The sequence below is a fragment of the Pantherophis guttatus genome, chromosome 8 (genome assembly GCF_059756535.1).
Source record: "Pantherophis guttatus breed Tessera chromosome 8, ASM5975653v1, whole genome shotgun sequence".
NCBI classification, from domain to species: domain Eukaryota; kingdom Metazoa; phylum Chordata; class Lepidosauria; order Squamata; family Colubridae; genus Pantherophis; species Pantherophis guttatus.
In genome coordinates, this window is record NC_142070.1 from 53,057,593 (window position 1) to 53,070,314 (window position 12,722).

Here is a 12,722-nt window from a genome sequence, read left to right on the forward strand (position 1 = left end):
TGGGCCGAGCAACATCTCCTCTCCATCCGAGCAGATCACATAGCAGGGAAGGAGAACACCCAAGCAGATTTCCTCAGCAGGATCCAGATAGACAATGCCGAGTGGCAGCTCCATCCTGACATTTTCCAAGCGATATGCAACAGGTTTGGGTTTCCGTACATAGACCTCTTCGCAACGAATCTGAACACTCAACTTCCTCACTTCTTCTCGAGGTTCCCGACTCCAGGAGCGGAAGGGATCAATGCTCTCCGACTCACATGGTCTTCACTATGCCTTCTGTTGTGGCCCCGCCCTCTGAGCCTATTTCATCGGAGGAACAAAGCTCCGAACATGAGGAAGAGGAGTCAGCCAGGCCTCCCTCTCCAGGCCCCTCCCCTCTGGCACTGTCTCAGGTGCCGGCCGAGGGAGAGGAGATTAGCCAGGAGCCAGGTGTCTCGGATGAGAGCGAAGGAGAGCCGTCATTCCTAGACGCACGCCAACGAAGGCGTGATAAACGGTTGCAGCAGTTAAGGAGGCGTGCTAGGGATTAGAACTGAGTCACTGGACCACACCCCAGAGACTATATAAGAGAGGGTGGTGGCTGGTAAACCTCCGTGACGAACAAAAACGAACTTTGGCTAGTCACTTGAACAACGTCTGAAGCTGCCGAAAGGGATATTGTTTTTGCTGGACTATTTGCAATGCGTATGTAATTTTCTGTTATCTGTTGCAGTAAAAGCTCTTGGCAGACGGTGATTATATTGCTGCCAAGTTTGAGATAGCGACCTGTGTGCGTGCCAAGTACTTTCTTAACCCTCGGCTGGCTGTTTTTGTGTGTGTGTGTGGACGGGGACAGATCACCTTCCCATCTCTGCCTCTGATCCAGGCTCTGTTTCAGAAGGTGGTCGCCAACAGAGCGGAAATAATCCTCGTAGCTCCACACTGGCCACAGCGCCTGTGGTTTGCGGATCTGGTCAATCTCTCCATATCACAACATTGGAGGATTCCATCAGACCAGATCGTCCTGCGGCAAGGAGTCTTGATCCATCCGGAACCTCAGTGGCTCCAACTGACTGCTTGGCACTTGAAAGGACCCTCCTAAAGCGGGACATGTATTCAGATAGGGTGATTCCTACTGTACAGGCTTGTAGACGCAGTTCCACAGTTAGACTTTACAATATCACCTGGGTAGCTTTTGTAAGATGGTGTAGGTCCCACCAGGTCAATCCTCTTTCAGCCTCCCCTCCCCAGGTCCTAGAATTCCTGCAGGATGGCTTGGACCGCGGTCTGGCCCACAGCACCCTTACAAGGCATGTGGCGGCACTGTCTACGGCCTTATTCAGTCCCTCTGAACAGCCACTCACTCACCACCCTGTTATTAAAAAATTCCTAAGAGGAGTCAGGCTCTTACGGCCTTCCTCAATTCATAAGTATCCCACTTGGGATTTACCCAAAGTCCTTGACGCCTTAACTGCATCTCCCTTTGAGCCTCTCCGCACGGTCCACGTTCGTTTCCTCACCCTTAAAGTAGCTTTCCTAGTGGCCATAACTTTAGCTCGCCGTATTTCAGAGCTGGCAGCTCTCTCTTTTTAGAGAAGATCTCTATATCTTCAGACCTGACACTGTCATCTTAAGACTGGATCCCTCTTTTATTCCCAAAGTTAATTCACTCTTTCATAGGACTCAGGACATTATTCTCCCCAATTTTTGTCCTAGACCTTCCCATAGCTTGGAGCGGAGGTGGCACACCTTAGATGTGTGAAAGGCTCTAAAAATATACATTACACGAACTGCCCCTTTCTGAAAATCTGAGGCCTTGTTTGTATCCTTTTTGCCCAGTTCCTTAGGGTATAAGGTTTCCTCTGCAACTGTTGGTTGTTGGATCAGAGCATGCATTGCCTCGGTGTATCAGGCCGAGGCAGTCTCTATTCCCAGTCGAATTACTGCTCACTCCACCTGGAGTGCGGCTACATCGGCGACCTGGGCAACTCAGGCTTCCCTCGAGGAGGTCTGCAGGGCGGCCACCTGGTCCACCCCCTCGCCATTTATTAGACATTACAAGTTAGATATCTTTGCTTCTGCGGAAGTGGCATTTGGCAGGAAGGTTTTGCAACAGGTGCACCAGACAGGGGTCTCCCCAGGCCCTTCGTCATCCCGCCCTTAGGACTGCCAAAACTTTGGTATGTCGCACATCTGGACGATGACACAACTGGATCAAGGAAATTAGGCATTGGTCTTACCTTGAAGGCCAAATTTCTTGATAGTTGTGTCATCGTCCAACCCCTCCCTCTGTCTCGGGGCCAGTACAGTTTGTTTGTTAATGTTAAAGGAGTTTATTTTCCAGTTGTCCTATTGGACCAGTTTCTATTTCTGACGGTGGTGGTTCCTGTTGGAGATCTTTCCTGTGGCCTCCTTCGCCAAACGGCCTCAAAGGGAGGAGCAAGGGGCGTGGTAAAAAAACTATGGCTCAGCCAGCAACAGATCTGATTGAAGCAGCCCACATCTGGACGATGACACAATTATCAAGAAATTTGGCCTTCAAGGTAAGACCAATGCCTATTTACTAAAGGTCAAGCAGAATGCAGTAAAGCAAAACCAGAACTGAAATTAGTGCACCAAAATCCCTAAATTTATCTCCCCCCAAGTAAGTTCCCACCACTGGTCTCCCATTGTTCAATCTTATTGAAATGACGTGTTTTGGGAACAGTCTCTTCAACTGTGGGCTAGCTGGTATGCAGCTGCATGCTGTTCCCAGCTATCTGATCTTGGAAGTTGTGTCTCTAGAAGTAAGGTGAGTAGTGAACTTTCCCCCTCCCATCCCTCCCCCCAAACTCATGGCAGACTGGCATCAAGCAAATGTAAAGTGCAAGTGTGAGGTGGCAGTTCTGACAATAAAATTGATTGTTATTAAACTGCTCCAGGTGCATATTTTTCTGAATTAGTATGTGACCCTACTAATAATCTCTTTTTCATAAGTACAGTAGATATTTCAGTGCAGGTTGCAAATAAGACATAAATGATGTTAAATACAACTGAAGAATGTTACCATATGATAACAGAAAACCTAAACTAGAGATAAATGCATTCCCGTCTCTCTCTCTCTCTCTCTCTCTCTCTCTCTCTCTCTCTCTCTCTCTCTCTCTCTCTCTCTCTCTCTCTCTCTCTCCCCTCCCCCTCTGTGTGTGTGTGTGTATTTCGATAGAAAAACACTTAATCTCTCCCTTGGCTCAAGCTGATGAAGGGAGAAGAACTTGTGGCTCAGAGGTTAATACAACTGCCTAAAATGCAGGCAGCCCAAGTTCGAATCCAAGTAAGGTATGGCTAGCTGATGAGAGCTAAATAGCTTGAAATAGATCTATACTAGTCTCCCTTTATTTTTTTCTTTATGAGCGAAATATAAATTATATATCTACATCTATAGATATATATATATATATATATATATATAGATAGATAGATAGATAGATAGATAGATAGATAGATAGATAGATAGATATATTGTATGGCATAACAGAAACAGCATTAATGAATAAAATTCACAAAAACAGCATATAAAATGTATCAAAATGCAAATCACCAGAACAGAAAGTTATTTTTAAAAAAGCACAATACAAAGAACAAAATTATGAATAAAATTAAATTATTCATGAGCATTTACTAGAGTGGCTTAGCCTATGGCCTGATAGCTAGATTGTTTAGCCGTTGGATAGAACTGCCCTTGAGATTATGTAGTTCTTGCAGGGATCCAGGGAACCTTCTGAGAGGACATTCCATCACAATATGATGTAAAGTTTGCAGGACATTCCCACAGTCATAGTTAGTATTATCAACCAGCTCCATTGTATGTCCAATATTGGAATCTGTCATGGTTGGTTCAGATCCAATTGAATACTTTCCAGTTTTTCCTTGAAAGATCAAAGCCATTGGGGCGTGGTACTCAATCAGACACCAAATTAAACAGATCTGGGTTAGAAGCTGCCTGTTCTTGGCACCATGCTGTCTCAATATCAAAGTCTTCTTTAACTAATTGCTGTCAAAGTTTCCATGGCAGGTTCCAAAATTTGAGTCTGAGTATTTGATTGTGACAGTCCTCGTGTAGATAAAAATCAGTTTGCCTCACATTTCTGCCACTCCTCATTATACTATATAGTGCACAGTTTTCAGCTTGCCACATGGTCATCTAAAACTATAAATAGTGAGATTAGTATCATGGGAAATACGTGCAACAATGGTGGATTGAAATATATAGTGGATATGGATATTTTATATTCATGTAGATTTATGTTTTGTTTCATTCTTGGGTAGACACCTTTGGGATCTTTAGTTTAGTTTAGTTTAGTTTATTTGATTTGTATACCGCCCTACTCCCGAAGGACTCAGGGCGGTGAACAGCCAAACAATAAAATACATAGATACAAAAAATTTAAAAACCAGATAAAATCAAATTAAATCATTTTGGCCCAGACAGATTAAAACACCCCAATAATTTAAAAACATTAAAATTTACATATTAAAAAGAGGGAAGAGATTAGGCCAAGCCCGCCTGGTGGAATAAAAAGGTCTTCACAGCGCGGCGGAAGGTGCGCAGATCTGGGATCCTCCGTATCTCCGGGGGGAGCTCATTCCAGACGGTAGGTGCCCCCACAGAGAAGGCTCTCCCCCTAGGGGCCGCCAGTCGACACTGTTTGGCTGACGGCACCCGGAGGAGTCCCTCTCTATGAGAGCGTACTGGCCGGTGGGAGGCTATTGGTGATAGTAGGCGGTCCCATAGATAACCAGGTCCTAAGCCATGGAGCGCTTTAAAGGTGGTAACCAAAACCTTGAAGCGCACCCGGAAGACCACCAGGAGCCAGTGCAGCTCGCGCAGGAGAGGTGTTACATGGGAGCACCATGTCGCTCCCATTATCACCCACCCGGCCGCACTCTGCGCCAGTTGGAGCCTCCGGGTGCTCGTCAAGGGGAGCCCCATCTAGAGAGCATTGCAATAGTCCAGGCGGGAAGTGACGAGGGCATGAGTGACCGTGCATAACGAGTCCCGATCCAGAAAGGGACGCAACTGGCGAATCAGGCGAACCTGATGAAAAATCCTCCCGGTCACAGCCGTCAAGTGCTCTTCTAAAGACAGCCGTGAATCCAGGAAGACGCCCAAGTTGCGAGCCCTCTCCGTGGGGGCCAATGATTCGCCCCCAATAGTCAGTGATGGCGCCAACTGACTATATCGGGACGTCGGAAACCACAGCCACTCGGTCTTGGATGGGTTGAGCCTGAGCCTGTTCCTCCTCATCCAGATCCGTACGGCCTCCAGGCACCGGGACATCACTTCAAGGGCATCGTTGGGGTGATCCGGGGTGGAGATGTACAGCTGGGTGTCATCAGCGTACTGATGGTACTCCACCCCGAAACCATGGATGACCTCGCCCAACGGCTTCACATAAATGTTGAACAGGAGAGGTGAGAGGACCGACCCTTGCGGCACCCCACATATGAGGGGCCTCGGGGTCGACCTCTGTCCCCCTGTCAACACAGACTGCGACCAGTCAGAGAGAAAGGAGGAGAACCACCGCAACACAGTGCCTCCCACCCCTAACTCTTCCAACCGGTGCAGCATGATACCATGGTCGATGGTATCAAAAGCCGCTGAGAGATCTAACAGGACCAGGACAGAGGAGCACCCCCTGTCCCGAGCCCTCCAGAGATCATCAACCAACGTGACCAATGCCGTTTCCGTGCTGTACCCGGGCCTGACCGCAGTAAGGACCTACCTTTTTAAAAAGTTTTCATGTTCTGTTGTACAACTTTGTAAAAATTACTACTTTTATTAATCCTGAATACATACATACATATGAGCCTTGGTAGCACAGTGGACTAAAGCATTGTTATTAACATCTGCTGCTTGCAATTACTGCAAAGTCAAATCTCACCAGGCTCAAGGTTGACTCAGCCTTCCATCCTTTCAAAGGTAGGTAAAATGAGGACCCAGATTGTTGGGGCAATAAGCTGACTTTGTATAAATATACAAAAGTATGAAGGCTATTGCTTAACGCATTGTAAGCCGCCCTGAGTCTCCGGAGAAGGGCGGCATATAAATTAAAGCAATATATATATATATATATATATATACTACAGTGATAAGTAATTACAGACAGTAGTAAGCCTTTGTAATTTAAATGTAACGATGCAATGATGATAATTTGCCAATTTTCTTTTTAATTGTTGTAATCAGGAAGGAATTTTTAGATTTATGTATGAATGTAAAAATAGAAATGTTGCCCAATCTAGTGATTCTAGGGAGTTTAAATACAGGTAGTCCTTGACTTACAACAAACATTCATTCGTTTATTTAGTGACCATTCAAAGTTACAGTGGCACTGAAACAAGTGACTTATGGCTCTTTTTCACACTTGCAATTGTTGCAGCATTCCTATGATGAAAATTCAGACACTCAGCAACTGACTCAAATTTATGACAATTGCAGTGTCCCGGGATCATGTGATCACTTTTTCCCACTTTCTGACAAGCAAAGGGGAAGCCAGATTCTCTTAGCAACCCTATTATTAACTTAACATCTGCAGCAATTCATTTAACAACTGTGGCAAGAAAGATCATAAAATGGGGCAAAATTCAATTAACAACAGTATTTGCTTAGCAACAGAAATCTTTGCCTCAATTGTGGTCGTAAGTTGAGGACTATCTCTAACTATATTCTACAATAAAACAGGAATATATTTCCTCCAATCACTTTTTAAAAATATCCCAAGAAAAATATAATACATAAAGCATAATATAATAAAATAGGCAATATCAGAAAGGCAGGCCATACCATCAATCTTAAAAATAATATGAATGAATTGATGGCCAGTGAAGCAAATAAAGCATCAGTGCTGTGTTGCTCAATATCTTTATCCCTATTAGGAGATGACCTGCTGAATTTTATATCTAATGTACTTTTTAAGCCATTTTCAAAAATAGCTCCAGGTAGAATCCCAAAGGTGCTTTTTTCAGGAGGCAACTGGACTTTCTTATTTTTTCTTTTAAAGATGTTTTGCTTCTCATCCAAGAAGCTTCTTCAGCTCTGACAGGATAGTGGGGAAGAGAAGGATTTATATTTATATTCCTTGCAGACAGCTGGTAATTTTAGAGGATCGTTGAAGCACTTGGAGGTTTATCCTGTCCTCAGGGTCACCTGAGTAGTGCTCCTGGTTCCTGTAGTCTGCAATTTTTCTGGAAATCCATTCCTACTCCCACCCCATCACAAATTGTATAGCTAAAAGTTTGTAGAGACTCAGTTGAGCTGAAGAAGCGTCTTGGATGAGAAGTGAAACGTCTTCAAAAGAAAAAACAAGAAAGTCCAGTTGCCTCCTGAAAAAAGCACCTTTGGGACAACCATGACATCGATGACTGAGAATCTCTACATGAGAATCTCCGACTCCATGTAAAATGTGTTACAATAGTCTGGTTGTTTGTTTGTTTTATATGCCATCCCTCTCATTAATAAGTTGACTCTGAGCAGCATATGATAAGGATACAGATTTCTATGGTAACAATACTGACGTCACCTACTGCTTGAACAGGAGCTGGGAATCCAAGATAACTCCCAAATAGGTCCCAATAGACCTGCTCCTTCAGGAGACAGTGACCCTGTCCAGAATTAACCTTGGAATTGGAGTAAAGCCAGAGGTGACTCTCCTCCTATGAACAACATGCCCATCTTCCTGGAATTCATATTAAACCTTTTTTTATGGCATCTAATTCATCTGTTTCTAATGGCAAATAAGTACATCCACAACATTTCCTGCTTTGAGTGGCAATAAACATTGACTATCACCAGAAGATTAATGATACTTCATCTCAAACTGAATAACTTCCCCCAGTAGTTTTATGAAAATGTACAATAAGATTCAACCTCCCTCCTCAGTAATCACTGAGGAGAACTTCCTGTTTCAGAACTACTGTGAACTTATACTTCAAATTGTCACAGGTGGCCCAGAAGGATGCCATCATAGTTACTAAACACTGCAGAGAGGCTTAATATGACCAGAAAGAACTTCCATCCAGATCCCACTATAATATTGTGCAATTTCACTCTGATGCCAAGATCTGGATCTCATCTAGAAGGGATTTGGATTATCTAATTCATTTGTCATCCTCTGTTGCTAAAGCCTAACATCTCCAAACATCCCCACCACCACCAAACAAAAAAAATGAGTTGGAAATTGTCTTTGGAGGCATGGTGTATCTGCCATATTATAACCTTGTTGAATGGGCTGCATTAATTCCCAGGTGCAATTCAAGTTACTGGTTATCATCTTGAAAACCCTACTTTCCCTACAGGACTATCTTTCTCCAATGGCATCTGCCTGTCCACCAGAGCAGATAGTATGGCCATGCTCCAGATCCCTTCCCATAAGATTGCTATCTTGTGCTCGTTGGAAGTATCACTTCTCCATTGTAGTCCTGCTGCATAAAACATCTTCCCCTCAGAGATCTGACAAGCCCCACCCTTTTAATCGTCAAAATAACTTTAAAGTCATGGTTCTTCCCCCAAGTATCATGTTAGGGTGAAATCCGAAAAGATAAGACTATAACGATATTCTCATTTTATAATGATAATGAATATAATGATATAATTGCATCTGGAAAATATGGCATCAGATTTTTCTGGTTTGGATTATATTGTTTCTTTTGTTTTTTTTTATTGCTGTATATATTTTTTACTTTTCAATTGTAAGCTGCCCAACATTTGCTTTAAGATGGGCAACTACATGTAATCCCTGGGTTATGAGCGTTCTCTTAGCGAACATTCAAAGTTACACGATCAACGCCCCCTAGTGTTTACGAACAAGTTCTGAAAGTACAAATCTTGCAGCACCACGGAAGTTGTTCATCCTTACAAACAACCACAGAGGCTCTGCAACATTCATCCTGCACTTTGCTGGCCAAAATGGAGGTGTGGAGGTGTGAGCCCACCCCTCCGACGCTCCATTTAGGCCTGCACAGGCCTTGCCTGGCACATTGCAATTTTTGCGGCAAACTGCTGGGCAAGGCCTGCGCAGGCCTAAACAGAACGTCGGAGGGGCGCGAACAGCTGAGAGGCTGCAGAAGAGACAGCTTGCTAGATTTTCACATGGTAACTGACCCGGTGTAGCAGGTTGGGGGGGGGGAAGCAATTGTGCAGAGCATGAGGTATTTCAGTGGGCCTGTGAGGCCTTGGGTGGTCTTAAACAGGTGGCCTGTTCCATCACTAGGCCCCGCCTGACCTTCCCCAGCCTGAAATACCTCATGTGCACTTAGTGAGTCACGCTTTCGATTAGCGAATGTGTGGACAAAAGGAGGGAGTGATCGCGTTCAAGGTACGAAATTCACTCCTACGAATCCTTGGGTTATGAATGGAATGGGCAAGCTCCATTACATTCATAACTTGAGGACTACTTGTACATACAAATGTTTTAAATAAATAAAATCGTGTTTTATTGCTTATATTGTTTATTTATTTTATTTTTATTTTTATTTGATTTATATGCCGCCCTTCTCCGGAGCCTCGGGGCGGCTTACAATGCGTTAAGCAATATTGTTACCATATACTGTACTCTCAAATGTGGATATGCTGCTCTATTGACTCATATTCACTCTTTGTTTTCTGCCACTATCACTCTTAAGTATCGCGTTCGTAAGACATCTAAAGATCTTCCCAAATTCTGCATCAGATCAGGCCTGCACATTCATCTATCACCAAATCTAAGCATTATATATGAGCTAGCGTTAGCAACAACATTTGAAACCGAAGGACTCGGCAATCTAGCCACCTGAATTCAGGAAATAGCCAGATTGGCCAGAACCAGAAAACAGTACTGATTTGCAATTCTCCTTTTCCTGGAATGGTCTGCTCAATGCCTCCTACTGCAATTTCTTCAACTTGCAGTTGTGGCTATATGATCCTCCACATCCCAACTGCATTTCCCCATGTACCCCATTTCCCCAATTGAGCAGCTGTTGACCACTTCACACCATATACAGATAGTCTGCAAGTTACGATCACAGTTGAGACCAAAATTTATGTTGCTAAGTGAAAAATTTCTTAAGTGAGTTTTGCACCATTTTATAACTTTTCTGGCCACATTTGTTAAGTGAATCACTGCAGTTATTAAATTAATAACACGGTTGTTACTGTAGGTGAATCTGGCTTCCCCATTGACTTTGCTTGTCAGAAGGTTGCAAAAGGGGATCACATGACTCCTGGACATTGCAACCACCATAAATGTGAGTCACTTGACAAGCATCTGAATGTAAATCACGTGAGCATGGGGATGCTGCATAAGTGTGAAAAATGGTCATGTCACTTTTTTCAGTGCCTTTGTAACTTCAAAGGGTCACTAAAATAACTGTTGTAAGTTGAGGACTATCTTTACTCCAGTGGGACAGAAGTCTAGAATTGTACTCCTCCTGTCACCAATACATTCACCCATTCAGATCTTTCCCATCAGGGCCCTACTTGAACGGGGTCTTTTTCTGTACTCTCACTGTGATTGAGCAGTGTTTCTCAGTTCCTGCCTTTCATCATAGCTTTCAGTCTTGCAATGATGTGTTTATCATATTTTTTTCTATTTGATTTCAACTGCCACTCATACTACCTTGAGACTGCAATGTGATTGACCTGGCTAGGAGTACTTCTCACATGTCACTCAGCTTCTGACTGGCCTTATGGGTTTTTAAGTACTCTCTTCTTATAGAAATTAAGATATATGACCTTGAAAGAAATATGCAAGCATCTTTACCTAGGTAAAGGAGGTTGAAGCATTCTTTAAGCCCTAGGAAACAAGACAACTTTCACAAATGTCTATTGTAAACCAGAGGAGAAGGAAGTGCAGCACAATGAATTGTTCAAGTTTCTATTATTATAGCCTATCTCAATAAGGTGTTGTTTTGGTCTTTCATGGAATTGATTTTCTGATCTGATCTGGGTCTGAAATCCTGAACTCCTCCAGTACTAGCTCCACAAGGTTCTTCTTACTGCTGCCATTACTTAGTGCCCTTTCCTAGCATATCTTCTGGTCTTCTACTTTCTGGCCAAGCAGTGTCCACATATTTTCTATTACCCAACCGCACAATGTTTGATGGCAGCCCTCACATTGGTGGTTTGTTCCCAGCAGCTACAGCAACCCAGGAAGCAGCAGTTTCCACCACTACTTTTGCTCCACCGTTTCTACTACTGCTTGGCAACAACTGTCCAACATCCCTTTGTATCTCCAGGTCAGTCTTTCACCCTTTCTCCATCTTTCCCTATATATCTTTCATCCTCTTTTCTTTTTCTTCTCATCACCACTCATTTAGCATCATTTACTAATTATTTGCCCTTAACTACTACTCATCCTGAAACCTTCATCTCCAAACCCTGTAATCCAGTGTCTTACACAGCACTTTCAAATATCTCAAGGGAAAGAAAGGAAGGAAGGAAAAGAAAGTAAAGACTACATTCTCACTCCCCTGACACAGTGGTGAACCTCGTAGGAAACATCTTAAAAAAATTAAAAGTAAAATAAAATTGGGGCAAATTAGACTGAAATTTCTTATATACCTCAACTTTCAAAAGTTGAAAGGTTTCAAAATCAACCATGGCTTCTAGATATATTTTGAAAAAGGCAATCATATGTTGAATGTTTTTTGAATTTCTGCCAAGAGCTTGTTTTGAGTTTTTGTTCTGATTCTGATTTCAAATACTTATTTGCTTACATATAGTAGTTGCTATGGTAGTTCACAGTTTACTCAAGATCAAGAGATAACAGTCAAAGCATGCAAGGCAAAACAAAGACTTTGATATATGCTTGTCTGAATGGTTTGCTTTTAATACGACCACCCAGAAGAATATTTCAAAATCAATCCAAGAGCCAGTCAAGAGGGCAGAATTTAAGGGGCAGGATTCACACAAATTTCATACAACTGTCATGCAAGAGCAAAAGAAGATGGGTCAGAGCTGACTGTTAAATTAAGATGCAGCCAGTTGTCGCTGTTTGAGAGATTTACTCCCTTACTTGGCTAGGAGCCTCATAAAATGTCTCTGCTCTGCTGTTTTCAGTACCTGATAGGTGGAGGGGCTGGGATGCTTACATTATCCTCATCTGACTGCTTCAGCTATCAAGATGGTGCCTATTTTTGATCAGCTTCATGTGATTTTTAGCTTGGTATTTCCTGAGATTGACATTTGATAGGTTCAACTGGATTCCTGGATATGGGCAATGACAGTTTTTATACTTTAGAGTCATTCTAGCCTTTTGAATTTGTTCATTTGTCTCAAAATAACATATATGTTGTTCTCAGGGTAAAAAAATGCAACTCTTTTCCAAGTATGATCTGTCAGGATGCAGCAAAGTAAGGTTATTGTTGGGTGCAAGTCAGTTCTGGAGTATACATGTTATGCCAGTGAATATTATATCTGAATATTGCTGCTAAAATTTAATTTCACTTTTAAAATATTTTATTTTTAGAGTATTAATCCACCTCTCCCACCACCACCATCACCTGTCTTATCTGCTACAATAATTGCCCCTAATTCTACATGCCTGTCTTCGGGGTCAGTTCAGAAGTCAACATCTGCATTGACCGAGCAAATATCACATTTGAGAGCTCAGACAAGACCAAGTGTGTAAGTGAAACTAAAACTTATTGGCAATTAATGGAAAGAATAATTAAAAATTGCCAAACTAATGAGTTGAAGTGTTTTTTAAAAACAATCTTGAAATTGTTTGACT

The 12,722-nt window shown here is 42.7% G+C and overlaps 1 protein-coding gene across 3 annotated transcripts in view; it reads left to right on the forward strand.

Moving 5' to 3' along the window:
• SH3RF1 (SH3 domain containing ring finger 1) overlaps positions 1 to 12,722 on the forward strand; it is a 78,178-nt gene that overhangs the window by 41,936 nt on the left and 23,520 nt on the right. For all 3 annotated transcript variants that reach the window (XM_034442669.3, XM_034442670.3, XM_060686745.2), the window contains one exon: positions 12,459 to 12,616. In XM_034442669.3, the coding sequence (XP_034298560.1) occupies positions 12,459 to 12,616 (158 nt within the window). The remainder of the gene's footprint in view (positions 1 to 12,458; positions 12,617 to 12,722) is intronic.